Source organism: Mus caroli, unplaced genomic scaffold (assembly GCF_978045245.1).
Source record: "Mus caroli unplaced genomic scaffold, Mus_caroli_1 scaffold_7, whole genome shotgun sequence".
Taxonomy (NCBI): domain Eukaryota; kingdom Metazoa; phylum Chordata; class Mammalia; order Rodentia; family Muridae; genus Mus; species Mus caroli.
Window position 1 is genome coordinate 83,114,862 of NW_028227262.1, and position 27,196 is coordinate 83,142,057.

Below are 27,196 nucleotides of genomic sequence, written 5' to 3' on the forward strand. Positions count from 1 at the left end.
GGATCTGATGGTGTTTTGGATGTCTTCAGGATCTGTTGTTATGTCTCCTTTTTCATTTCTGATTTTGTTAATTAGGATGCTTTACCTGTGCCCTCTAGTGAGTCTGGCTAAGGGTTTATCTATCTTGTTGACTTTCTCAAAGAACCAGCTCCTTGATTGGTTGATTCTTTGAATAGTTCTTCTTGTTTCCACTTGGTTGATTTCGCCCCTGAGTTTGATTATTTCCTGCCGTCTACTCCTCTTGGGTGAATTTGCTTCCTTTTGTTCTAGTGCTTTTAGGTATGTTGTCAAGCTGCTAATGTGTGCTCCCTCTAGTTTCCTTTTGGAGGCACTCAGAGCTATGAGTTTTCCTCTTAGAAATGCTTTCATTGCGTCCCATAAGTTTGGGTATGTTGTGGCTTCATTTTCATTGAACTCTAAAAAGTTCTTAATTTCTTTCTTTATTCCTTCCTTGACCAAGGTATCATTGAGAAGAGTGTTGTTCAGTTTCCACGTGAAGGTTGGCTTTCTATTATTTATTTTGTTATTGAAGATCAGTCTTAGTCCATGGTGATCTGATAGGATGCATGGGACAATTTCAATATTTTTGTATCTGTTGAGGCCTGTTTTGTGACCAATTATGTGGTCAATTTTGGAGAAAGTACCATGAGGTGCTGAGAAGAAGGTATATCCTTTTGTTTTAGGATAGAATGTTCTGTAGATATCTGCCAGATCCATTTGATTCATAACTTCTGTTAGTTTCACTGTGTCCCTGTTTAGTTTCTGTTTCCATGATCTGTCCATTGGTGAAAGTGGTGTGTTGAAGTCTCCCACTATTATTGTATGAGGTGCAATGTGTGCTTTGAGATTTACTAAAGTTTCTTTAATGAATGTGGCTGCCTTTGTATTTGGAGCATAGATATTCAGGATTGATAGTTCCTCTTGGAGGATTTTACCTTTGATGAGTATGAAGTGTCCCTCCCTGTCTTTCTTAATGACTTTGGGTTGGAAGTCAATCTTATCAGATATTAGAATGGCTACTCCAGCTTGTTTCTTCATACCATTTGCTTGGAAAATTGTTTTCCAGCCTTTCATTCTGAGGTAGTGTCTATCTTTTACTCTGAGATGAGGTTCCTGTAAGCAGGAAAATGTTGGGTCTTGTTTGTGTAGCCAGTTTGTTAGTCTATGTCTTTTTATCGGGGAGTTGAGTCCATTGATATTAAGAGATATTAAGGAAAAGTAATTGTTGTTTCCTGTTATATTTGTTGTTAATGTTGGCATTCTGTTCTTGTGGCTGTCTTCTTTTAGGTTTGTTGAGGGATTACCTTCTTGTAGTTTCTAGGGCGTGGTTCCTGTCCTTGTATTGTTTTTTTTCTGTTATTATCCTTTGAAGGGCTGGATTCATGGAGAGATAATGTGTGAATTTGGTTTTGTCGTGGAATACTTTGGTTTCTCCATCTATGTTAATTGAGAGTTTGGCTGGGTATAGTAGCCTGGGCTGGAATTTGTGTTCTTTTAGTGTCTGTATAACATCCGTCCAGGATCTTCTGGCTTTCATAGTCTCTGGTGAAAAATCTGGTGTAATTCTGATAGGCTTGCCTTTATATGTTACTTGGCCTTTTTCTCTTACTGCTTTTAGTATTCTATCTTTATTTAAAGCATTTGTTGTTCTGATTATTATGTGTCGGGAGGTATTTCTTTTCTGGTCCAGTCTATTTGGAGTTCTGTAGGCTTCTTGTATGTTCATGGGCATCTCTTTCTTTAGTTTTGGGAAGTTTTCTTCTATAATTTTGTTGAAGATGTTTGCTGGTCCTTTGAGTTGAAAATCTTCATTCTCATCCACTCCTATTATCCGTAGGTTTGGTCTTCTCATTGTGTCCTGTATTTCTTGGATGTTTTGAGTTAGGATCTTTTTGCATTTTACATTTTCCTTGATTGTTGTGCCAATGTTCTCTATGGAATCTTCTGCACCTGAGATTCTCTCTTCCATCTCTTGTATTCTGTTGCTGATGCTGGTATCTATGGTTCCAGATTTCTTTCCTAGGGTTTCTATCTCCAGTGTTGCCTCCTTTTGGGTTTTCTTTATTGTGTCTACTTCCCTTTTTAGGTCTAGTATGGTTTTGTTCATTTCCATCATCTGTTTGGATGTGTTTTCCTGTTTTTCATTAAGGACTTCTACCTGTTTGATTAAGTTATCCTGTTTTTCTTTAAGGATTTGTAACTCTTTAGCAGTGTTCTCCTGTAATTCTTTAAGGGATGTTTGTGCTTCCTCTTTAATGTCTTCTACCTGTTTAGCAGTGTTCTCCTGTATTTCTTTAAGTGTGTTATTAAAGTCCTTCTTGAAGTCCTCTACCATCATCAGGAGATATGCTTTTAGATCCGTGTCTAGCTCTTCCGGTGTGTTGGGGTGCCCTGGACTGGGCGAAGTGGGAGTGCTGGGTTCTGATGATGGTGAGTGGTCTTGGTTTCTGTTAGTAAGATTATTACGTTTACCTTTCGCCATCTGGTAATCTCTGGGGTTAGTTGTTGTCGTTGTCACTGTTTAAAGATTGGAGCAGAAGCTGTGTTCCACTCACCAGCAGTCTCAAAATCCTGTGGCGGGGGTTGTGGGTAGCTGGCGGGTGTCAGCCGACCCTGCGCTCTAGCAACCCGGTGCTGTTCCGGCTGGATGAGGCCTGTGGCCCTACTGAGGCTGGTTTCTGCTTCCCTAACTAATGCAGTCTCAGGTCCCACGCGCAATTGGATTGGAGCAGAAGCTGTGTTCTACTCACCAGAAGTCTTAAGATCCTGTGGTGGGTGTTGTGGGTAGCTGGTGAGTGTCAGCCGACCCTGTGCCCTAGCTACCCCGGTGCTTTTCTGACCGGAAGAGGCTTGTCCATTCTGCTTCTCTTAAGGGTTAAGTTACACCATAGATAAAGACCGAAGGGGAAATGCTCAGTTTCCTGGGACTTTTTTACCTTCTCATTATGCAGTGTGTACCCACAAATTAAAACAAAAATAGTTTGAGTTAGACAAGCTGCATAATTATGGAAGCGAAGATAGATAGATCCGGTAGTTTTCTTTGCACATGTTTGCTGGATGTTATTGGTTCTATTTAGGTTCATCTAGAAGTGTTAGATATGTGCAGTTCTCACACTCTTGTCAGGAACATTCATCCTTACAAACAGAAACTCAAGCTGACATGAGCAAAATCTTACAGAAGATGAACTTAATGCTTTTAAAACTGCTGGCTTTTTAAGAAATCTGTTAGGTCACTTTGCAATTCAACTGCAATAAAATGTATATATGTGTTATTTTTAGGTTAATAAGTTCAAAAGGTCATAGTCAAATTTCTTCAACCATTGCTCAAATTCACAGGCTGGCAAAAAGACAGAACCTCAAAGGCTGTTTTTGGCAATTCTGGCTGACTACATATAGACAGAAGGTGGCCGTCACCATCCTGTCAGGACAGTTCCTTTTCATAATGCATGTTACCAAAAGATGAAAGAGGCTCATAACTTCTGACGAGCATAAAAATGATCCACTGGAAGGGCAATTTCATGTTTGTCATTTTATTTAGTTTGACTCACTCTTTTTAGTCAGGGGAGTCTGTAGGTCTTTTGATTGTCTATTAAAATTCATGTAGTTTCAGTTCAATAATAATGAACTTATCACCTAGTCCAACTGTCAAACCACTGAAGAATTAACTTAGCCATTATAGAAAAAAGTTTTCTTCCAGGGACTACACGGTGTATTACTAATTTTTTGAGATGCATAATTGGCTTATGTGGTGTTTGTGTTGCAACCCAGGCTGGCCTTGAAATCGTTACAATCTTCCTGCAGCAATTTCTCATGGAATTATAAGATGCACCACTGTGCCTGGCTTAAGAACTGTACATTCTCCAGCACCAGAGCTGGAGTCATCTCAATCCTGGAGGCATCTTTGCAAAGCCATCAGTAGTTAGTTGAGGAGAGCTGTGAGGAGGAGCATGTCATCATGTCCTGTGTCATTTGAGAAGAGAAGCTCGACTTGTCTGTAGAGTTCTACTGGGTCCCAGTGGTCCTGACTGGAACCACTATGAGGTTTCCCCTAGGAGGGCCACAGAGAAGGTAACTGGGAGCAGATCTCGAAGGAGAACGTTCACAGCTGTCCTGAAGCAGCAAAGCGGTCACAGCTGAGAGCTCACGGCCCTCTGCTCTTCTCTGCTAACATAATGCTACAGGTCGGTTTTCCTTTCTGAGGAGAAACCTATGAAAGAAAATGATTCAGATTAAACTTTTAAAAATTTCCTTTCTCTTCTGGCTCATGGATAAATACTGTACATTTCTGAGTTGGCAAAATGGAGTTTTAATCATGAATTCCTCACATGCTTTCAAAGGTGAAAAATTGTCATTGTTTCAAGTGCCACCATATGCTTACCACTGGGAGTAATCGCTTGTGGTAGAATTTTAGATATGAATGGGGAAAAATATTCTACTTGGATATTCTTCTTGGATCTCATTCTTACAGAATGAGAAATATTCTTCTTGGATCTCATTCTTACAGGCATTCCGATGGCTTGGGTGTTTGCTTGTAAAACGAAGTCATTTTTACTTTATCAGTCAGGCTCACCCCACCTCTCAAAGAAAGAGCACTTGCCAAGTAAACACAAAGGTTAATGGTTAAATGCTATAGACGTGTCTATAATCTAGCACTGGAGATGCTAAGGTAGGAGCAGGACCAGTTTTAGACTAGCTGGCACTACATAGCAATATCCTGTCTGGAAAAAAACAAAACAAAATAAAAAAACCAAAAGGATAAAATGGTACTAGCTGTATTGTAAAGCAAAAGAAAAATAACATGAATTCTTAAGATTTGTTAGTGCAGTTTGAAGCCTTAGATGAAAGTTTTGACATGTTTTTATAGGCTTTGGATAGAACACCATAAGCAAGCATGACAAAGAAGACATAGCCAGAGGCTTACACATAGCAACAGAAATCAGGTATAAAATATGTCATTTAAAGAAAATGTCCCAAAAGCAATCTACAGATTCAGTGTAATCTTCAGCAAAATTCCAAATCAATTCTTCATTAAAGAATTAATGAGAAAGAGCAATTTGCAAACTCATTTGAAAAAAAAAAACCTGGATAGCAAAAACTATTCTCAACAATAAAAGAACTTTGGGCAAAATCACCATCCCTGACCTCAAGCTGTACTGCAGAGCAATCCGTGATAAAACCTGCATGGTATTGGTATAGTGACAGGCAGGTAGATCAATGGAAGAGAATTGAAGACCCAGAAATGAACCCACACACCTATGGTCACTTGATCTTTGACAAAGGAGCTAAAACCATCCAGTGGAAAAGAGACAGAATTTTCAACAAATGGTGCTGGTTCAACTGACAGCATGTAGAAGAATGCAAATTGATCCATTCTTATCTCCTTGAACAAAGCTCAAGTCCAAGTGGATCAAGGACCTCCACATAAAACCAGATACACTAAATCTAATAGAAGAGAAAGTGGGGAAGAGCCTCAAGCACATGGGCACAAGGGAAATTTTCCTGAACAGAACACCAATAGATTATGCTCTAAGATCAAGAATTGACAAATGGGTCCTCATAAAAATGCAACGCTTCTGTAAGGCAAAGGACACTGTCAATAGGACAAAACTGCAACCTACAGATTGGCAAAAGATCTTCACCAACCCTACATCCTATAGAGGGCTAATATCCAATATATACAAAGAACTCAAGAAGTTAGACTCCAGAGAACCAAATAACCCTATTTAAAATGGGGTACAGAGCTAAAGAAAGAATTCTCAACTGAGGAATATAGAAAGGCTGAGAAGCACCTAAAGAAATGTTCAACACCCTTAGTCTTCAGTGAAATGGAAATCAAAACAACCCTGAGATTCAACCTTATACCAGTCAGAATGGCTATGACCAAAACCTCAGGACAGTCCATGCTTTCGTCTTAGCTCCAAACTTTGTCTCTGTAACTCCTTTCATGGGTATTTTGTTCTCTATTCTAAGGAGGAATGAAGTATCCACCCATTGGTCTTCCCTCTTCTTGATTTTCTTGTGTTTTGCAAATTGTATCTTGGGTGTTCTATGTTTCTGGACTAATATCCACTTATCAGTGAGTGCATATCTAATGACTTCTTTTGTGATTGGGTTACCTCACTAAGGATGATATCCTCCAGACACATCCATTTGTCCAAGAATTTCATAAATTCAATGTTTTTTAATAGCTGAGTAGTACTCCATTGTGTAAATGTACCACATTTTCTGTATCCATTCTTCTGTTGAGGGACATCTTGGGTAGTATTATGTCCAATTTTCTGAGGAACCTCCAGATTGACTTCCAGAGTGGTCCATCCCATAATCAGCCACCAAACCCAGACACTATTGCATATGCCAGCAAGATTTTGCTGAAGGGACCCTGGTATAGCTGTCTCATATGAGGCTATGCCAGTGCCTGGCAAATACAGAAGTGGAGGCTCACAGTCATCTATAGGATGGAACAAAGGGCCCCCAATGGAGGAGCTAGAGAAAGCTAGAAAGGAGTTCCCCCCAATGGAGAACCCCAAAGGAGCTGAAGGGGTCTGCAACCCTATAGGTGGAACAACAATATGAACTAACCAGTACCCCCAGAGCTCATGTCTCTAGCTGCATATGTAGCAGAAGATGGCCTAGTCGGCCATCACTGGGAAGAGAGGCCCCTTGGTATTGTAAACTTTATATGTCCCAGTACAGGGGAAAGCCAGGGCCAATAAGTGGGAGTGGGTGGGTAGGGGAGCAAGGTTGGGAAAGGTATAGGGAACTTTTAGGATAGCATTTGAAATGTATATAAAGAAAATATCTAATTAAAAAAAAAAGTCAGGTGACAGCAGATACTGGTGAGGATGTGGAGAAAGCGGAACACTCCCCCATTGCTGGTGGGATTGCAAGCTAGTACAACCACTCTGGAAATCAGTTTGGTGGTTCCTCAAAAAAAATTGGACCTAGTACACCTGAGGACCCAGCTATATCACCCCTGGGCATATAACCAGAAGATGCCCCAACATGTAATAAGGATACATGCTCCACTATGTTCATAGCAGCCTTATTTATAATAGCCAGAAGCTGGAAAGAACCCAGATGTTCCTCAACAGAGGAATGGATACAGAAAATGTGGTACATTTACACAATGGAGTACTACTCAGTTATTAAAAACGATGAATTCATGAAGTTCTTAGGCAAATTGATGAAACCAGAAAATATTATCCTGAGTGAGGTAACCCAATCACAAAAGAACACATATGGTATGCATTCACTGATAAGTGGATATTAGCCCAGAAATTCGGAATACCCAAGATACAATTCACAGACCACTTGAAGCTCAAGAACAAGGAAGTCCACAGTGTGGATACTTTGGTCCTTCTTAGAAGGGGGAACAAAATACCCATGGGAAGAGACACAGAGAAAGTGTGGAGCAGAAACCGAAGGAAAGTCCATACAGTGACTGTCCCACCTGGGGATCTAAATGGAGTTACCAAATGCAGACACTATTGTGGATGCCAATGGATGCTTGCTGACAGGAGCCTGATATTGCTGTTTCCTGAGAGGCTATGCCAGTGCCTGACAAATACAGAAGTGGAGGCTCATAGTCACCCCTTGGACTGAGCACAGGGTCCCCAATGGAGGAGCTAGAGAAAGGACCCAAGGAGCTGAAAGGGTTTGCAGTCCCATAGGAGGAACAACAATATGAACCGACCAGTACCCCCCAGAGCTCCCAGGGACCAAACCACCAACCAAAGAGTACACAAGGAGAGAAGCAAGGCTTCAGCCGCATATGTAGCAAAGAGTGGTCTTGTGGGACATCAATGAAAGGAGAGGCCTTTGCCCTTGTGAAAGCTCCATGCTCCAGTGTAGGGGAATGTCAGGACAGGGAAGTGGGAGTGGGTAAGTTAGTGGGCAGGGGGAGGGAGGATAGGATAGGAGGGTTTTTGGAGGGGAGATGAGGAAAGAAGATAAAATTTAAAATGTAAATAAAGAACATATCTAACAAAAAATGAAAAAGAGAAAATGTCTCATGATAATACCAGAAAATTATATTAAATATTTATATTTAATATCCTGAATTTGGAATACCTAAGACCTGGAAAACTAACACCTTGGTTAATACAAATGAAAACCAGTAAGAAAATGTTAATTTTCTCTATTTAATGAAGCATCTCTTTGCAACAGAAGACGGCTATTCCAGAAAACCACAACAAATCAAAATGAAGAGAACAAGGGATAATGTAATACCCACCCCAACATCTATATCTAAGGTTTAGTGATCCTATTAGAAGAAAGGCTAAAAGGACTGGAAGAGCCAGAGGAACAGGGCATTTGCTGTGAACTGTGTCCCCTAGAAATGTCATAAATTAGACACACAAAGTCTCATCAAATGCTTGCTTAAAAATGTGCTGAACAAAGATGACAGCAGTGAGCGTGCTACAATGGAAGGGAAAAGCTCACCACCCAGCAACTCTAGACATAGAACTATAGGCAAGAAAAGTATATTGAGAGTGGGAGAAATAGCTTTTTAAATAACCCCAGTTTGTTATCCAATACCAAGTGGTCAGTCCTGAAATCTCATATGAACAAGTAATATTAAATAGACTGAGCAGCTTATAATTACATATTTAGGAATATATATTCACATATATTCACATATATTAAGATATATTTATAGTTTAAATATATTTAGGAATACATATATATTTCTAGTATATTATAAATATACTTAAATATTTATAAATTGCTATTATATGTATAAACACACACATATACTAAAAATATAGGCCATGAACTTGAAAGAGAGTGAGGGAATACATGGGAAGAGTTTAAGGGAGGCAAAGAGGATGAAAACAATTTAACTATATTCTAATTTAAAAAAGATTAAAAAAATACATTTCAAAAAGTATAACCGTTATAGAAAGTCCATCTAAAGAAGTGCTGTGACAATGAAGAGAGCCATTGCACACTCCCTCAGAAACAAGATGCCGGAATGTTATACATGCTTTAACAAGAAACAAGATGCATGTGACCATGTGATATGACCCACTACTCATTAAACTAAATCATAATAATGGAGAAACAAGAACTAGAAGCTTTCTCTACATTGAGAAAACTATTGAGATAAATATATTTAACCCTGAAGTATAATTTACTGATGTAACCAAGAGGAGTTAGGAGTAAGCACCAATAGTTCCTGTCTATAGGTGGCTTTAAATAGCCCACTTGTCATTTGGCCAGTGCTTTTATGAGATAGGTAGAGCTAATGTCTTTGTTGTCTTGCTTTTGAAAGAGCTGTGGCCATTAAATAATCTATAGCAGAATGGAAATTTGAGGGGAAGGTTTCTAATAGCTATGCAACTAACCTCCTTTGCATTTGAGATGCAATAATATACAGTTTGTTTTCCATCTTAAAAGTATTTAGTTGCTATTTAAACAAATATAAAAAATTTACTATTTAAGTAACTGATTATATACCATACTTATTCATCCATCTCTCATCTATCTGTATGCTGTCTGTATATTAATGTATGCATATATGTATGTTTATATAATCTATCATCTATTTACTATCTATATATTATCTATCATTTATCAATCTATTATCAACTATCACTTATCAACTATTATCATCATAATCATCATATCTCTGTCTATGTTGTCAGTCCATATAATCTATTTCTTATCTAGTATCTATTATCAGTCATCTACCAAGTACCTATCATCATATCTGTCATCTACTACCTATCATCTAGCGATCTAGCTTAATCTATCTGTTTTTCTGTCTGTCTGTATACTTATCTGTCAACATATCTGTCACCTACCCCTCTTTATCTATATATCTTTTTAATATCTATCATCTATATATATATATATTATCATCTATATATCGCCTCCATATAAATTATTTATCTTTCTATCTAAGATCTATCTTTCATCTATCTGTATGTATTATCTATCTACCCCTCTACTATCCATCAATCCACCATCTGTCAATCCATCTGACATCTATCTACCATCTATATATCTTCCATAATTTATCCACATATCTATCATCTATCATATAGTATATATCAACACATTCTATCACCTATTTATCCATCTATCCATCTACCATCAATCACTTCTCCATTATCTATTCACCTAGTTATCATTGTTCAATCATTCATATATATATATGAATGATTCATATATGTATATATATATATATATATACACACACACACAAATTATCTACTGGATATATATGTATTTGTTAATGAAAGTATTTAACATTCACTTATAAATCAATGGGGTTTTTTGTTGTTTGTTTTTTTTGGTTTGTTGGTTTTTTGAGACAGGGTTTCTCTGAGTAGCCCTGGCTGTCCTGGAACTCACTCTGTAGACCAGGCTGGCCTTGAACTCAGAAATCTGTCTGCCTCTGCCTCCCAAGTTCTGGGATTAAAGGCGTGTGCCACCACTGCCCAGCACAAATCAATGTTTTAATACTATTTATCACTTTATGTATATAAATGTATGTACATGTAAGTATATGCATATCCTTATATATCCTTATATATATGTATACTTTATTATTTCTTTAGCAAAATTGCTGCATTAAATAAGCAATTTTGCTTATTAATTACTAGTAGAATAATGAAAACTGTATCCAATAAGGAAAATTTATAATAATTTGTTTTGGATATTATACTAAATATAATTGTAAATATCCTGTTTCCTATAACTCAAAATAAGCCTTGTTATTTACAGTAGCACCTTTGTTTTTGCATACTGACAGGAACAGAAAATATCCAAATAAGCTAGTCTTTTACTTTTATAAGCATTATCTGTAATGATGAAATATAATTGCAGTTATGAAAAACATAGAAACTTAAAATTACATATTCTGGCTTTCAGAATAAGATCATTATAAGTTATTTGAGCAAAAAGCATTCATGTTTAATTCTATTTTATTTTACCTATGATGTAGCTCAGGACTGTTTATGTTCTTGGCGGTCTTAATTTGTGATTTGCTGTGCTAGCCAGTAACCAGCTATGCTTCAATTTTCATATTTATAAAACATGGCCAATAATAGCGCCTACTTAACAGGCTTACTATGAAGCTTCGATAATGTAGTGTATGTATATACAAAGCACCTAAAATAGTGTTTACCATGCAGTCAGGGTTATGGGTTTAATTGTACCCTTGATAAGATACGTTTAATTCCCAAAGCTTGAAAATATGTGTAACAAGTTCTGGAAATACAGAGGACTCCTTGATTATGTGGCTGGGTGTAGAAAAGGCAGAACTCCTCCGGGTGACCTCTTAGTCCATAGAACCAATATCTTTAACATAAGAGGGAATTTGACTGTGAACACAGAGGAAGATGGTCAGGTGAAGTGAAGGTGGAAACAGAAGCTTTGGCCGCGATGGCTGTTCTGGCGTTTACTTGATTATATTTCTTCACCTAAGAGGCAATCCCTTGGGCATGTCTGTGATGGTGTATTCAGAAAGGTATAATTGAGCTAGGAAGATGTATCTGAAGGTGGGCAGGGCCCTCCCATGAGTTAGGGTTCTGGACTGAATAAAACCGAGAGTGTGTGGAACCCCAGCATTCACCTCTTTCAGGAGACCACATGTCTCCTGCCATTGTGGATCAAACACTAAGCCAAAATAAACCCTTTCATGTTGCTTTTTGTTAGATATTTTGTGACAATGATGAGAAAGGGTATTAATATTCAGAATACCTGGAACTGCGCCAAATTGAAAGAGGAAAGGAAAGAACCTCCCTTACAGAGATCTTACGGAATTTTGGACCTTGCCAACACTCTGATTTTAAACCACTATGAAGAATGTTTCTGTTCTCTGAAACCACCTAGTTTTGGATTTATATATTTCTATTTCTACAAACTAAATCCAGGCAGTGTTCAGTATTCATCAAATGGTCAATTGTGATGTTTAGGTTCTGGTCCTCTTTACTTGTAGCACATTCTAGGAGTTCCTTATTTCATAACCTAACTTACTAAGCCAATTCTGCACTAACTGAGAAGCTGGCAGTGCACTCAAGTGCCAGGCATGTAGTGCAGCCAGCCAGAGCTCTTTCATTTGAAGAAAGCAAACAAACATCATGTTTTCAAGATGTACTGATTCTGTTATGCTATAGTCATTCTTCAAATATGGAAGCAATTTTGCATCTCATTACAACAGCACATGAAAGGAGATGGAAATGTGCTCTGTAAAATCACCTTTGTAAACAGGAGCTACCACTCATGAACATCTGTGGATTTACACACATGAAAAGGCTCATCGTTCAGTCAGGAGGTAGGAGATTCTTCAATGCCTTGGAAATGTTCCCTGACTTCAACGTGCCTCGAAAGCATTCAAAACTAACCATAGATAGTGGATGAGATCAAGGCTGGAAATTAGGTGACTGGAAGACTATGTCAGGTGGTACTCTGCTCCACTCCAGCTATGACCCCCACCCCAATGTGTGAGTACTTTTTCTTCCCATACAATTTCCTAGTACACAAGTGTTGACTCCAAAGATCCTGCCCAAATGTCCCTAAACTCTCTTCCAGGAAACACCTAGTCTCTGCACAACTTAGGGTCCTGAAGGAGACATTTATGTGGGATAGTGATGGAGGTAGAATCAGATTGTGCAAGCTGTGCTGTCTTGAAGCCCACGAATAATAGCTCTATAGAGCAGTGAGAGAGGAAAAGAGGGCGGCTGTGGGCAAGAAGCTAGGGCTCATACTGATGCTGGGAACTGACTTAGAAAGAGCATTCTAAATCTACTCAGGCCTATCTCAGAGATGCTTATTAAGGTAATGAATGATCTATAAGAGTTTCCAAGTGTGATTTATAGAAATTTCCATAGAGTGTGCAACTCTGTATTTGTTCTTGCACCTGTTGATGGTTGTTTAAAAAATTATAATTAAAATTTCACCATCATCTCATATGAAGCATTTCCAGGTTAGATGGCACCCTACAGTTATCTCAGTGTGACCCAGTGAAGGGAAAGAATCAGAAAAAACATTGACTAGCTTCAAAAACAGAGAGTTGCAAGTTCACAAAGGTAGTGATATAGAGTATTTTAAAAGAAAAAAAAAGATAGAATATTTTAAAAGAAAAAGACGAGAAGTGGGGGGGGCGGGAGGGGGGCAAGTCAGCCACAGCTCCAGACATGTGGTTCCCCAGAGCAGGAAGAGAGGCAGAAGTCTCTTCCAGAAGGTCAGCCAGGAAAGCTTTGTAAAAAGAGACTGGCAGTCCAGTTCTCAGGGCAAGCCATGGATGGGCCTCAGTTGCAGGTTCTGCTGAGACAGAGATTCCTGCAATGTGTAAGGATCTCATTTTGTAATGCAAAATGAGGCTTGGAGGACATGGGTCTGGTGCCATTTACAGCAGCAGTCTATTGCAGCTGCCCCAGTGACCTTAGCACACAGAGAAAATAAAAAATCACAAGTCCCTGAAACCTGAATTTAATTTGCCACAGGGCAATAGATAGGTTCTGCAGGCAGTTTTGACACTCTGGCTGGTAGATGATGCCAAGGCCCAGGTCTGCCAGGAGCAGATCTTATAATGAAAATAACCCTGGTGTCTGATAGCCCTGGGAGTGAGATCACGAAACCTCTGGAGCCACCTATTTATGGTCATTGCTGTAGAACCTGAAAATTCTGAATCCCTGAAGTCTGTCTGACACCCACAGTTGCATCTTTTCATTAGGGTGATTACATCCTTAAGAGGACTTCAAAGCACACATACAAGTCCCTTCAACAATGACAGCATAGGATAGAATAAATGTCATAAGAAGGGTAGTTAAACAAAGGAGAACTATCAGGAAATTCATCACACCCCAAGCAGCAGAGCAACCTTTGATACAGACAGGCCAGAAGGTACATATCAAACAGTATCCAGCCAGGCAGAAACAACCAACACCATTTCAGAAATTGGCAAATATCTCTTAGTGATAATCTTAAATGAAAAGGATCTCCCCTCACCAAGAGCCCAGTCCAGATGACTGAATTATAAAAGTAGATCCAATCATCTGTTGTCTCCAAGAAACACAGTTACTGGTAAGGACACCCACAGATTAAGAGTCAAAGGATGAAAGATGATAAATCAAGCCGCAGAAGTTGGAAAGCAAGACAAAACTCTACACAAATTAAAAAAAAGAAATACAGAGAAGACCCAAATCAATAAAATTACACATAAAAGTGAGAATATTGCATCAGATGCCAGTGAAATCCAGAGAATCATAATAAAAAATATATTTAAGAAAAACAGAAAACTCAAGAAAAAATGAATACTTTCTCAGACACATATGATCTACTAAAATGATTTCAAGGATATGTTGTAAAAATTTAAATAGTTCCAAACAGATGACAGGGTTAAAACAGTAATAAAAGGTCAGCCTATTGTGAGAAACTCAGGACTGGATGGACTGACAGGAAATTCTACAAAACATACAATAAAAAACTAGCACTAGTATTTCTCACAGTGTTCTACAAATAGACAGAGAAGGGATACCACCAAAGTCATGGAGGGAAGCCCATATTACCCCAACACCCAAACAGAATAAATACATTACAGATGCATAAGCTATAGTCATGTTTCATTCATGAACAGAGATGCACAAATTCTCAATACATTTTTTTGGGATCCAATGACACATCAATAAGATCATACACCATGATCAACTAGGCTTCCTTTGGGGGATGCAGGGCTGGTTCCACCTGTATAAGTCAATAAGTGTAAATAAACTTCAAGACTGAGATCATACCATATTCTCAAATAAACCCACAAAATGCATTCAATCAAATTCAACATCCCTTTATGATAAAAGCCCCAAAGACAGTAATGACTGGGGGAATAAAACTCAATATAATAAATGCATTTTCCACAAGCCTATTATCATCAGAAAGGAAGGAAGGAATCTTAATGGGAAGGGTAAGAGAGGACAGCAGAGTACATGTGCCATGTAGATAAAAGGGAGATCAAGAAGACAGGTCAGAATGAGGGAAGGAACAAACAAGAACAAAATATAAAGAAACATATGCTTAAAATGCCAAAATGAAACCCATTACTGTTTATGCTAACTTTAAAAATAAAATTTTAAGTGTAGCCTTGTTTGTAAAATATGAAATAAGACTCATGGAATAATTTCCAAATAAATATCCAAGGTATAAAAACCCCTGTAATTTCAGCTTTAATTTTCAGAACAGGAATAATTATAATGGAAGATACTGGATAGATAATGGGTAGAAATTATTATTTTATCACTTCCATTAATTAGAAATAAAGAAATAAACTTGTCAGCAACCAGGAAACTATTATCAACAATATTGTCTGATCTTTAAGGCACATGTATCAATGAGTGATATATGAAATATCATCTTTTTGTCTATATCTGCCATAGAGTCAAATCTTTACACTTTTAGAACTATACCTAGGAAACAAATCAATATACTAAAAAGGTACCTCAGTATCAAAACTCTACATAGGATTCAACCTATTTATCTATTAATGTGCAAATGGATAAAGAAAATGTGGGTTATGTGCATGATAGAATATTATTAGTCATAACATAATGAAACCCTGTCATCTACAGCAGAACGGATAGAACTGAAGGTTGCTATATTAAGTGAAATGAGCCAGACACAGAAAGACAAATACCAGATGTTCTCTTCTACATATGAAAGCTAAACTTTTTTATCTCAAAACATAAGAGTGTATGATAGTAATCACTAGATGCTAAGAAGGATGGCTAAAGTACACGATATCCACCCTACATTCCACAGGCCTAAAATAGCTAAATAAGAGGAAAGGCCCATGCAAGGATGCTTGACTCTCACTTAGAACGGGGAATAAAATAATCATAGGAGGTTGATGGAGGGAGGGAAATGGATAGGAGAATTGAAGGAGTTGGAATCAGGTGTAGGGAGAGACAAGAAAGAGGGCCAGAGGGCCCAGGAGAATGAATGGAAATCTGCAGCTGCTGGGGGTGGCAGGGTATGCAGTCATCTGCCAGAGACTTGAGATGGGGGAGGCTCTCAGAAATCAATGGTCCTTTATTGAGACTCACAGCAGTGGAGATATGGAACCTGAAGATGCTCTCTCCTGGAGCCAGGCAGGATTGCCAGTGAGGCAATAGGGACACCAATCTATCCATAAAACTTCCCACTCAGAATTTATTCTGTCTACAAAGAAATGCAGGGACTGAGGATGGAGCAAAGACTAGGGGAATGACCAACCAATAATTGGCCCAACTTGAGAGCCATCCCATGATCAGGCACCAATCCCTGACACTATTAATCTCTGACACTATGTTGTTGATTAACACTAGTTATCATGTACTAAAACAAGGACTACTGACATTAAACTATAAGATGTATGTTGTAGTCACTTTTAATTGTCATTTAACACAATCTAGAATCAAGTGGGAAGGACTCTCTCAACAAGGAACTGTCTATGTTAGGTTGAGCTGTACGCATGCCTGTGAGGGATTTTTATACTTAGGTTAATTGAGGTAGAAAGAACCACTTTAAATGTGGACAGTAACACTTCATGGGCTGGACTGTGGACAGCATGAATAGGAGAAATCTCTATTAATTAATCCATTGATCTAGAGTGTAAGCCAAAATGTGAGCCAGAAAAAGGCTTTCTCTCTAAAGTTGCTTGTATCAGGGTACATTATCTCAGCAACAGGCATAAAACTAAGACAATGTATAATTTAGAATGTAAACCTAAGATTTCTTAGTAATCATGACAGTTAAATTGTTATATGAAAATCCAAAACAACCAAGTTAAAACTACAGATCCAAAGGGACTTCCCAGTCAGATGAACCAAAGCACAGCGAGGTTCACTAGAAAAGTTAATGATAGCACACATTTCATTGTGACAAGGATGATTTCAGACTTGATGAAGTCGGGCTGGCTTGAGCTATGAAGTAGTCACTTAAAAAATCCGAGTAAGGGATTTATTTAGTATTGCTAACCGACAACAGTCATTCCCTGGCTGTATCCAGTCAGTCAGTGACAGGGCTGGGTGGGAGCAGAGAATGGCAGGTTACAACAGCAGCTGCCTGAGAGGTTCTGCCAGGCCTTTTATGCATGGGCTAGGTAATATGTTTATTAATATAGTACTGTGCTTTTTACTTGTGATATTCTAAATATCAGATAAAGAATACACAATATCTTCTGTTTGCATTAAATGGTGGTTTTTATCCTCTCCCTTGGAGCAATTATGTTGCTTATAGAATGAGTGTATGACTTTTGAATTAAAATGAAAAGTTTTAGAAAAGGCTATAATGCATGCTGTGACCTCAAAGGAAGACAAAATTATTGAAAATTAAATATCGCTCAGCTAATTATCCAAATTAGAGACCACGTTCTCATTTTTAACATTTTAATATAGTTATGGAAATTGAAATTGAAATCCCCAGGTTTTCAATCCTTTGTACAAAAGGATCTAAATTTAGTGTTAAAATACACTGTGAAATTTAAAATGTTACTACAACTCTCTAAGGCTCAGTTTCCTCACACATGTTATAGTATTGCTGAGAAGATTAAAATAAACAATGTTATAAAACTCCTTGAGTTGGTACATTATAACTATATTTCTTGATTGTTTTGTTATCATTGTAGACACGGTTATAAGTTAATATATCAGAAACTCATTCTATTTTCGTAGGCAGTAAATTTTATGCAACTGACAAGTTTCACTTTATATATTTTATTTAAGTTGTGAATATCATCATAACTAACTCATACTTTATGTGATTATTATCTTCTGTGACATTGGATTAGAAATACTTTGGTAGTGATATATGGATTACTAGTTAGTGAATTTGAAATTTTATTTTCTAATGACTAAAACTGCAGCACATGAAGATAACATCTTATTTTCATTGCATACCACTAGAAAGTGGGAAATTATACCTTATAGCAATTCAATGGATTTCAAAGCTACAAACTTTATGCAATGGCCCGGGTTAACAAGATGCCTTTCTAATGCATTTCTTCATTGGGGTGTGGGCAGGGAACCGAAACTTTACTAGTTATACTTGTAGTCTATCTGTAGTAGAAATCAAAGCAAAATGAAAGTCTAGTATGTGTCTGAAAAAATAACTGGACATTTTATTACAGAGTATCTATTTTTTATGTTTCTTTATGATACTAATGTAACCTACAGCCTTTACTACTCTCAGTGCTGATGTTTGGTGCTTTGTGTTAATTATCAAAATCGTGAATCACCTTGGAGATAGCCTCTAGGTATGCCTGGGGAAATTCTTTTGGTTACATTAATTGAGATAGGAAGAATTGCCCACCATGGGCAGCACCATTCCCTGGCTAAGATACTGTACAAAAACAGAGACAGGGAACTAAGGGGCAACATGGCTTCATGTTTGTCTCTGCTTATTGATGATGGATGTAAAATGAGAAGCTGTCCCACACTCCTACCACTGTGGCTTCTCCACAATTATACAGCATGCCCTCAAACCGTGAGGTTTCAAATAAGCCCTTCCTTCTAAATTTTCTTTGTCAGAGCATTTTATCACAACTGAAGAGAAACTAAGTGGGGCGCTTTCTATATGAGCATACCAATGACGTTCTTCAGTCCTTTGAACTGTTAGCACTGAAACATTCAAGAGTTTGGTGCTTTGGAAGGATAGCTTAATAACCATTTTCTGGGATCTTGAGAAGCAAAAGTGCTGCAAAAAAATGAAGACAATGGGGGCCTGGCTCCTGAGGCCTCAAAGCAGAACGGGAGCTCTATTGGAGAAGGACTAGGAGGTATTCATGTGGTGTTTTGGTGAAGAATCTGACTACATTCTGCCCCTGTCCCGAGACTTCCGTGAAGCTGAACTTAAACCTATTGGACTAATTTGTTTGGTTGATGGAGGGAATGGCAAGAAAGTTACAGTTTCACAGAAAGAGTGCAGACAACAAAGCAGCTATAATTGTTCTTGAGAGTAGCATCACTGAAGCGTACAATGGCACTCTACACTGGAACAATTTAAAGGATAACTTTTAGATAAAACCTACTCACTTTATAAAAATAATGCAAATTTACATGAAAGGAGAAAACCTGAACTGAGAAAGCAGCTGAGGGTGTTCCCCATCCCTCAAAAGCAGGAGCTTTGGGGAGACCTTTCCCAAGGTCAGCACACAGAAGCTGATGCAACTCGGGTCCAAGTGTCCTAGATTCCATCTAATGGAACAGAACTTGACAGTGTCATCCCCATGGTACTACATTAGAAGCACGAAGGCCAAGGCTGCAAGTGCCACAGAGTCCTACTCCATTCTATGGTTTTAGAGAGCTGAGGCCAGGCCATGTGTGGCTGGAACAAGAGAACATTGTGTGAAGTTGCAAAGGTAGAGCTAGGTGGCAGTAGAGACTCCAGGTTATTAGCGATTACAGATGACAGAATTGGACGAGTGGAGCATGTTAAAAACAAAACTCATTATCTCAGCTTTGAATTAAATGTGATAACATCTCAAGTATATGTTGAAGCAACAGAGTTTATCCTGAGGTTTCTAGAAAAATTCCCATCTAGAAAAATTCTTTGTTCATCTCTGAAAATGACCAAGGTGGAGTAAGTATATATCATGTAAGGCTTTAAATGGCAAAGAATAGAAGAATAACTTCGTTCATACTAGCACTGGATGGCCAGGTCCAGGAACTGTACAAACAAACAGAAGGTAAGATTAACTCCAGAGAAAGGGGGAAAGAATAGTAAACCAAAGGAGAATGAGACTTACAGGCGCTTTCAGTTTGGGGTATTTTGCAGATGGCACTTACTATTTTTCCAGCCCCATAGGAGGTGGTTGCTGTAAACAGTTTTGGATGAACAGAACTGTTCCTTGGAGTCTGGCATCACATCCCAAGGGAAAGCAGTTCTGAGCTTTGGGGTTCTGCCAATGACATTTGAAACATCTGCTTTGCTAGGCTTGGTGGCGCAGCCCTGTAGGTCCGGCTCTTAGGACATCGCAGCAGGACCAGGACCTCAAGCTCCTCCTTAGCTACCGAACGCAACTGAGGCTATTGTTCTATGTGAGACCACGTCTCAAAACAGGACAAGCAAGAGTCTGCCTTGGAGCCTCCTAGATTGTGGGTTCACACCTGTCCTTCAGGGTAGAATCACAGTGCTGTTGCTGTTACAGGGTGCTGTAAATGGCTGTATTTAAAGGTTCATCTCTAAGTCTCTGACTCTGAACCTAAAATAGGAGCAGAACACAGATTTGGGACACACGTTTTGGCATCTCAACATTGTCTGAAGGAGTTCACTCCAGATCACAAATTGGAGCTGTGTGTGCAACACAACTTCACAGTAACTTCTTTCCTGGTACAAAGGGATGTTGAATAGGCATTCCCTAGAGATCCCTTTTGTATACACATGAAGGGTTGCCTATTAAAGCTGTGGTCTTACCATGTGCCTTGTGCTGTACACGTGGAGGAAGCTGGCTGAGAGCATTCCACTGATAGGCTGGCTGTGAGGAAAAAAATAAAGCACTGTTATAGAAATATAGACTTCAAAAACAGCACGGTGGCACACTAAAATATAATTAAACTCGGTGGGTTTTGTTAAGTAACTGATGCCCAAAACGTCGTTTTGATACAAACCATTTGCCAATCTTCCTCATCTTACTGCTTTACCTCAGCCACTCTGAATGTGCCTAGCTAGAATTTTTATGACTTGGAAGTTGTACATTTTCTGCCTCTTTCCTCCACTCATCATCCTGATTCCTTTTTTTCCTCTCTCCCCTCCCCCCAACTTCTCTATTTTCTTAACATTTTTGTCAATTTGACATTAAGTAGAATCACAGGGAAGAGGAACCATCAACTGGGGCATTTCTTCCATCAGACTGACCTGTGCACCCATGTGTGGGGCATTCTTTTGATTAACAATTGATGTGGAAAGGCCTAGATTATTGTGGATAGCCCCATCCCTGGGCACATTGTCCTGGGTTATATAAGAAAGCAAGCTGTGGAAGCCATGGGGAGCAAGTACCATCCCTGAGTGGTCTTGGCTTTAGTTCTTGCCTCTAGGCTTCTGCCTTGTGCTTCTACTGTGGCCTCCTTCAATGATGAAATGTGTGATGCAAATGCGTGAGCCACATAAACCCTCTTAGCCCCAAATTGGTTTCAGTGAGTGTTTTATCATAGCAGCAGGCAGTAAGTAGAACATCCCATTCCCTCCCTCTCTGTCTCCACTTCCTCTCCCTCTCTGTCTTGAAATGGTGTTTTTGAATCTGAAGAAGTATAAACCCCTCTGAAAACTTACTATCTCCTGCAAATCAAATAAAAGCTATTTTTTTTAATACCTTCACTTGTAGGCAATAAGAAAGCCAGAACAAAATACCAATTTAACAATTTCTAGTGGACCGAAAAGAAAACCACGGGCATCTTGGGAATACAGTAAAGTCCAGGAGGCAAAACTGGACAAAGCTTCTTTCCTGCTGCAGCTCTAGAGAAGATTGGCTCCACATTGCACAATAGGTACACTAAATGGAATACACACACACACAAACACACGCCCGCGCGTGTGTTTGTGTGAGTGTGTGTGTGTGTGTGTATTTTTTCTTGAAGCTTCCTCCTAAGTTTCCACTTACCTGATGATTTTTAGGGAACAAGCCAGCTGCACTGAATAAATGATACTTTATTGTGTTGGCTAGTTTTATAACAACTTTACACAAGCTATTGTCATCTAACAGGAGGAAGCCTCTATTTAGAAAACACTTGCTTAAGATCTGACTAATTAGCCTGTCGTAGGTGGTGCCACCCCTGGGCTGGTGATCCTGGGTTCTGTAAGAAATCAAGCTGAATAAGGCATGGGAAGCAAATGAGTAACCTTCTTTGTGGCCTGCTGCCCCTGTGGTCTCTGCATTAGCTCCTGCCTCTGTGTTCCTATCAAGTTTGAGTTCCTGTCTTGGCTTCCCTCAATGAACTATGATTCACAACTTTTAAGCAAATAAACTCTTTCCTTCCCAATTTGTTTTTGATTATTTTGTGTCATCACGGCAGTAGTAGCCCCAACTAAGCCCCAACTCTTATCACATCCTAAACTACCAGGAAAATTTTAAGCCACTGGCTTGGTATTTAACCTCTTGGAATGAAGGTTAGTCAGCTCTTTCAGGTCACAGCAGTCTGACCCAACTCACCCCTCAGACACCTAGGCTCTTGACTCTTTGGCCCATGAAAGAACTGCAAGATGAAATGAGATCAGCTGTTTCTTTATCTTCTTGTTTATTTTTAGATGGCACAAGTAGCACATGGTGCAGCTAAGTGATGTGAGCCCCACCTTTCTATTCCAGGAGAGCTGCCAACAGGAGGTAAGAAAGTGTAATCTTACCAACATTAATGAGCTATGATTTAATTCAGGGGCAGATGTAAAGAAATATGAATTATTCCTTTAAAATTCTCCTTGAGGCCGAGTTACACTGATTTCATTCAATAGAATACTGTTTAAAATATAAGCCTTTACTTCTCCTTCATCAAATACTGGCTCTTCTGGTATTAACGTTATAATCTGAAATTCCTTCCGGGAAAGTTTACTACACCACAGGACATGGATTTTTTTTCCTTCTTCCTGTTAATGAAGGTTGACAGAAGCAGCCAACCATATCTATTTCAACATAAAGTTGAGTTATTCATGTACCTTGTATTTCACAAGACTATCAAGTTTCTCTTTTTCCTTATACTTCCCACAAACTTAATTTACTTCTATATCCTCGGGAGAAAATTTGTAAGGAGTGATGGCTATGGTGAAAGAGCCCCAGAAGTGTCTCTGGTGAAGACTGAAACAGTAGGAAAGCCAGTAAGAAAAGATAGAGTAGAAGTGACCAGCAACTAGCCACATCTGGGAAAGACACAGGTCCAAAGGGACCTCACTAAGTTCCAGTGTCCTGCTTCCCAGCAGATACCATCTGCTCCCAAAAGAGAAGGGTTTAAGTTATACTCTCACACAAAAGTACCAGGGTTCCAGAAAACCTGGAGAAATTCATTTTTCTAAGTGCTTTGCTAGGAAAATCCTACTTCAAAGCCTCAGAGCTGAAGTATGATTACATTGATGATAAAACCTAAAGGCAGAGAGAGTTGGTTGTTCATTCCAAGATGTAGAAAATGTATGACCGTTCCACCTGAATGAGGGTTCCACCCATACTGGCAAAGCAGAGTAGAATCAAACAGGGGGATCACAGAGGCAAGAAATATTGTTCCTCAGAAGGACAGCAAAGGTGCTCAGGTTCTGACTCAATCAGGTTCCTGGTCCAAGTCAATTCTGCTTACAAATAATTATTCAACGGTCTTGGCAAACACAGCTACAAAGAAGAATTTTAGTGAGCTACTTTTTTCTTGCATCTTCCAAGAAAATCCCTTTTAACCTGGAAAATGTCAAAACTCTTGCGCATCTACCTAGTAAAACTCATGGTAATTCAATAAATAGCACTTTATAACCGAAGAAAACAGTGTAGTTGTTTGGTTTGACTATCCTTACTTTGTTCATCTTATATGTAAAAATGGCCTCTGGGTGGTGTCATATGTGGTGACTGAGAATAGCCCATGTAAAATATATTTGTTCAAAAAAATTAGAGCTAAATTTGATATCTTTTACTTAATCAATTCATATCTGTATGTCCCGTGGGTTCTGTGTCCCAAGGATAATTATAGTGGACATAGACCATGAGAACATTGCAAATTGGAGGTCAGATGAAGGAGATGCTCTTGTCTGGGAGCTGCATGATCATTTCTACCAACCGAGATTCCTATATCCACATATTTTGGAGGAGGAAGTCTTATTCATTGAACATTTCCATAGATGCTGTTCTGACCCTGAGGCTTTTGGTACTCATGGATCCCATAGATAAAAAACTATGTCACAGTTACATGTTGGAAGACACATCTGAGGAGAAGGATCAATTTATTGGAAGTGGGTGAAACTGAGAAGTTACACTGATACTTGCTATACACAACCAGCCTTTGTTTACATTTGAAGGTTCAGCCTGATCCAGCATAATACTTGCTCAAAACAATAAATGTTAATTAAAAACTTAAGAGTGTTCGAGGTGTCTCATGAAGTAAGTCTTTCCCAAGATGGCATTATCATTAAGGGAATTGGGAACACTTGAAAAGTCCACAAACTAGCTGTTTATGAGTTCTTTTCATAGAAGGCATCATTAAAGGCCAACCATTACAGACAGAGATGCTAAGAAGAGATTTCATGCAGGCGATTAGTAGTGGAGAAACACGATGTCAAGTTACAGAAGTAGTGGGGTGAGATAGTTCAGTGACAGAAGTGTGTTCCATTTTCTAGAGATAAAGCTCTTGATGCAGTTTTCCAGATTATGTTATGCAAGTAACTGAAAGAAACACCAAGAGCTATAGGAGCTTGTGAGTTTGTGAAGGAAACCACATTTGCTGTGTGCCTGTGACACTCTGAGGGGTACATGGATTTCTTGATATTCTCTGTAATTCCTAAGTATTATCTATTCACTGACATAGTGAAAAATGTGGGTAGTTCTGGACCAGCTACTGAATTACTAGAAAAAGATGCCATTGAGACAATGGGAAATGTTATGGGGGAATAAAAACTGTTGATAAAAGACAAGAGGTCTTATGTGTGGACCAAGATGTTTGCCTATAAAAAAAGATATTATTTATCAGGAGATTTCAAGTCATTAGTTCCAAAGTTGATCTTGATCTAGCTATGAGTGACTCACTCAGAAACCCAGGGGTAGGTTCGTTGCCAACAGCAATGCCACATGAAAGAGACTGCCCCTGGTTGTGATATGTTGATTTTATCTTGAAATTCCCAAAGGCAAGTTAGAAATTAAGCTAACTTTAAGTTGTTTTCCAAATTTGTCAGTTCATATCTTTCTGTATTGGTAAAAGTATTTAGATATAAATACAGAAATGTTTACTGCTTCCTAAATGAAATTGGAATTGGTTAGCCTGAAATTGAGACTCTGAATCTCTCTCTCTCTCTCTCTCTCTCTCTCTTTTCTGTGTGAGAAGTATGATATGTGTTAACACAGGACACTTGCTGCTTCATGTACCTTCTGTACAGTCAGGCCTTCTCCACATGCCTCTATGCAGCCCAGCAAAATCTCACCCTGAGAGACGATGACACTGGGACACAAGATAGTTATGTTGCTTAGAGCCACAACTCTTGGCTTTACGTCTTCTCACTATTTAAGTCCCAACTTCATCTTGCTAAGTCAACAACCTATGATCTTCCATAACTGACACACTTAGAGGAAGCTGGCTTTTGACCTATTAGTCATACCAATGAGATCTGATGTCCATGTTATCCATTTCTATAAAGCATGGGCAAATGTCCCTGTCAGTATGATTAACATGGACCATCAAATCCATGCAACTTTTTATGAATTCCATTACTACTTTACCACAATGAATGAGAAATTTAAAAATAATTAGGCTATCATAACTTGAAAGAAAGTTTCTAATAGATTTAAGATATTAGATCTGAGGATTTTTTTAGCTTATAAACACAATTTTTCTATATTGTGCTTAGACAGCTGAATGTTTTATTGACATAAGTAAAAAATTACAGATATCTCCTGGATAAAAGTTACTTGTGGGTCTTTCTCTATAATGTCAAACAAAAGAATATATATGTTACAGAGCTCTGAAATAGGAAGTACACTGCCAAACCTCAACATCAAGTTATCACCAACTGAATTTAATACAGTAGGAATGAAATATGGTAGGAAATAAAATAATTTCTACTCAAATAACATGAATTAAAGTAGCTTCACATGTAAGAAATAAATGAGAGGGTAATTTGTTCACTAGAAACAATTAGAGCTTTTTGCCTATTGTTGTTACTTATTAGATTGAATAAATGATTTTCACAAAATTACCTAATTATATTTTGATCCCTTTTAACTTAAAATTTTATTACATAAAATAACTCCTAATTTCTTAGAAATGGTTCTGCCAAAATAACTCATATGTAAAATTTGGAATTTCATGTCAATCCTAGAAAAAGAGTGAAGAAAATAAAATTTAATTCATAATCTACTGTGAAATAAGAAGGAAAGAAGGATAATTAATACTTTAACATTTCCTGAAAGGCTGAAGATTTTGAAGCTAAATGGCCAGTCAAGCAGGTCTCATGCCAGTTCCCTCCTTTTTCAAATATCTGACATAGCTTTCAAGTACAATATTCTTGTTCTTTAAATTATAAATCACATTATTTAAGGTATGTGTGTATGTGATATAAAAATAGAAAGAAGATCATGAGAGGAGTGGAAGAAATCTCAAGGGAGAAATGATGGAAGTTAAAAATCTGTATGAGACAAATACATGGAACATATAATGAGTGAAACATCTGAGAGGAGGAGAGCATCTGAGAGGTGGAGAGGATCTGAGAGGAGGGAAGCATCTGAGAGGAGGGAAGCATCTGAGAGGAGGGAAGCATCTGAGAGGAGGGAAGCATCTGAGAGGCATCTGAGAGGAGGGAAGCATCTGAGAGGAGGGAAGCATCTGAGAGGCATCTGAGAGGAGGGAAGCATCTGAGAGGAGGGAAGCATCTGAGAGGAGGGAAGCATCTGAGAGGAGGGAAGCATCTGAGAGGAGGGAAGCAACAGACAGGATGGAAGCATTTAAGGGGAAAAAACACCAGGAATAGTGAGACAGGAAAAAGAGTGGCAGACATGAATATATTTATAAAATGTCACAATGAGCTGGGCGTGGTGGCGCACGCCTTTAATCCCAGCACTCAGGAGGCAGAGGCAGGAGGATTTCTGAGTTCGAGGCCAGCCTGGTCTACAAAGTGAGTTCCAGGATGGCCAGGGCTATACAGAGAAACCCTGTCTTGAAAAACAAAAAACAAAAAAACAAAACAAAAAAGTCACAATGGAATCCTTTACATTGTATGTTAACTTCAAAATTAATAGAAAGGGGACATTAGTTAATTTTCCTTAATTAACATCAGTATTTACTTAGCATAGTAATTTCCTGAGTCTACCTTTAGTATATTCTATTACACTTAACTTGCTTATATTTAATATACTCTACCTCGTGAAACTGGCTTCCTTGAAAGTGTACCAGTTCCATTAAATCAAGAAATCCACTGAACAAAACCTGGGATTTCACTAGTCATGTTCATGGCATTTAGAAATATGTATGCCTTGGAAGGCAGGAACATTCCAGCACAGCCCTTCAAAGAAAAGGTCTTCAAAACAACTACTTGAGTAGTAGGTAGTTAAACT

General features: G+C 38.5%; 1 protein-coding gene across 2 annotated transcripts in view; it reads right to left on the bottom strand.

Annotated features, from left to right (window-relative positions):
• Nucleotides 1–2,535: 2,535 nt before the first annotated feature.
• Tnip3 (TNFAIP3 interacting protein 3) overlaps nt 2,536–27,196 on the bottom strand; it is a 109,326-nt gene continuing 84,665 nt past the window's right edge. For both annotated transcript variants that reach the window (XM_029478771.2, XM_021165820.3), the window contains exons 10-11: nt 20,392–20,452; nt 2,536–4,207 (exon numbers count right to left, since the gene is read on the bottom strand). In XM_029478771.2, coding sequence (XP_029334631.1) covers nt 4,176–4,207; nt 20,392–20,452 — 93 coding nt within the window. In that variant the 3' untranslated portion in view covers nt 2,536–4,175. The remainder of the gene's footprint in view (nt 4,208–20,391; nt 20,453–27,196) is intronic.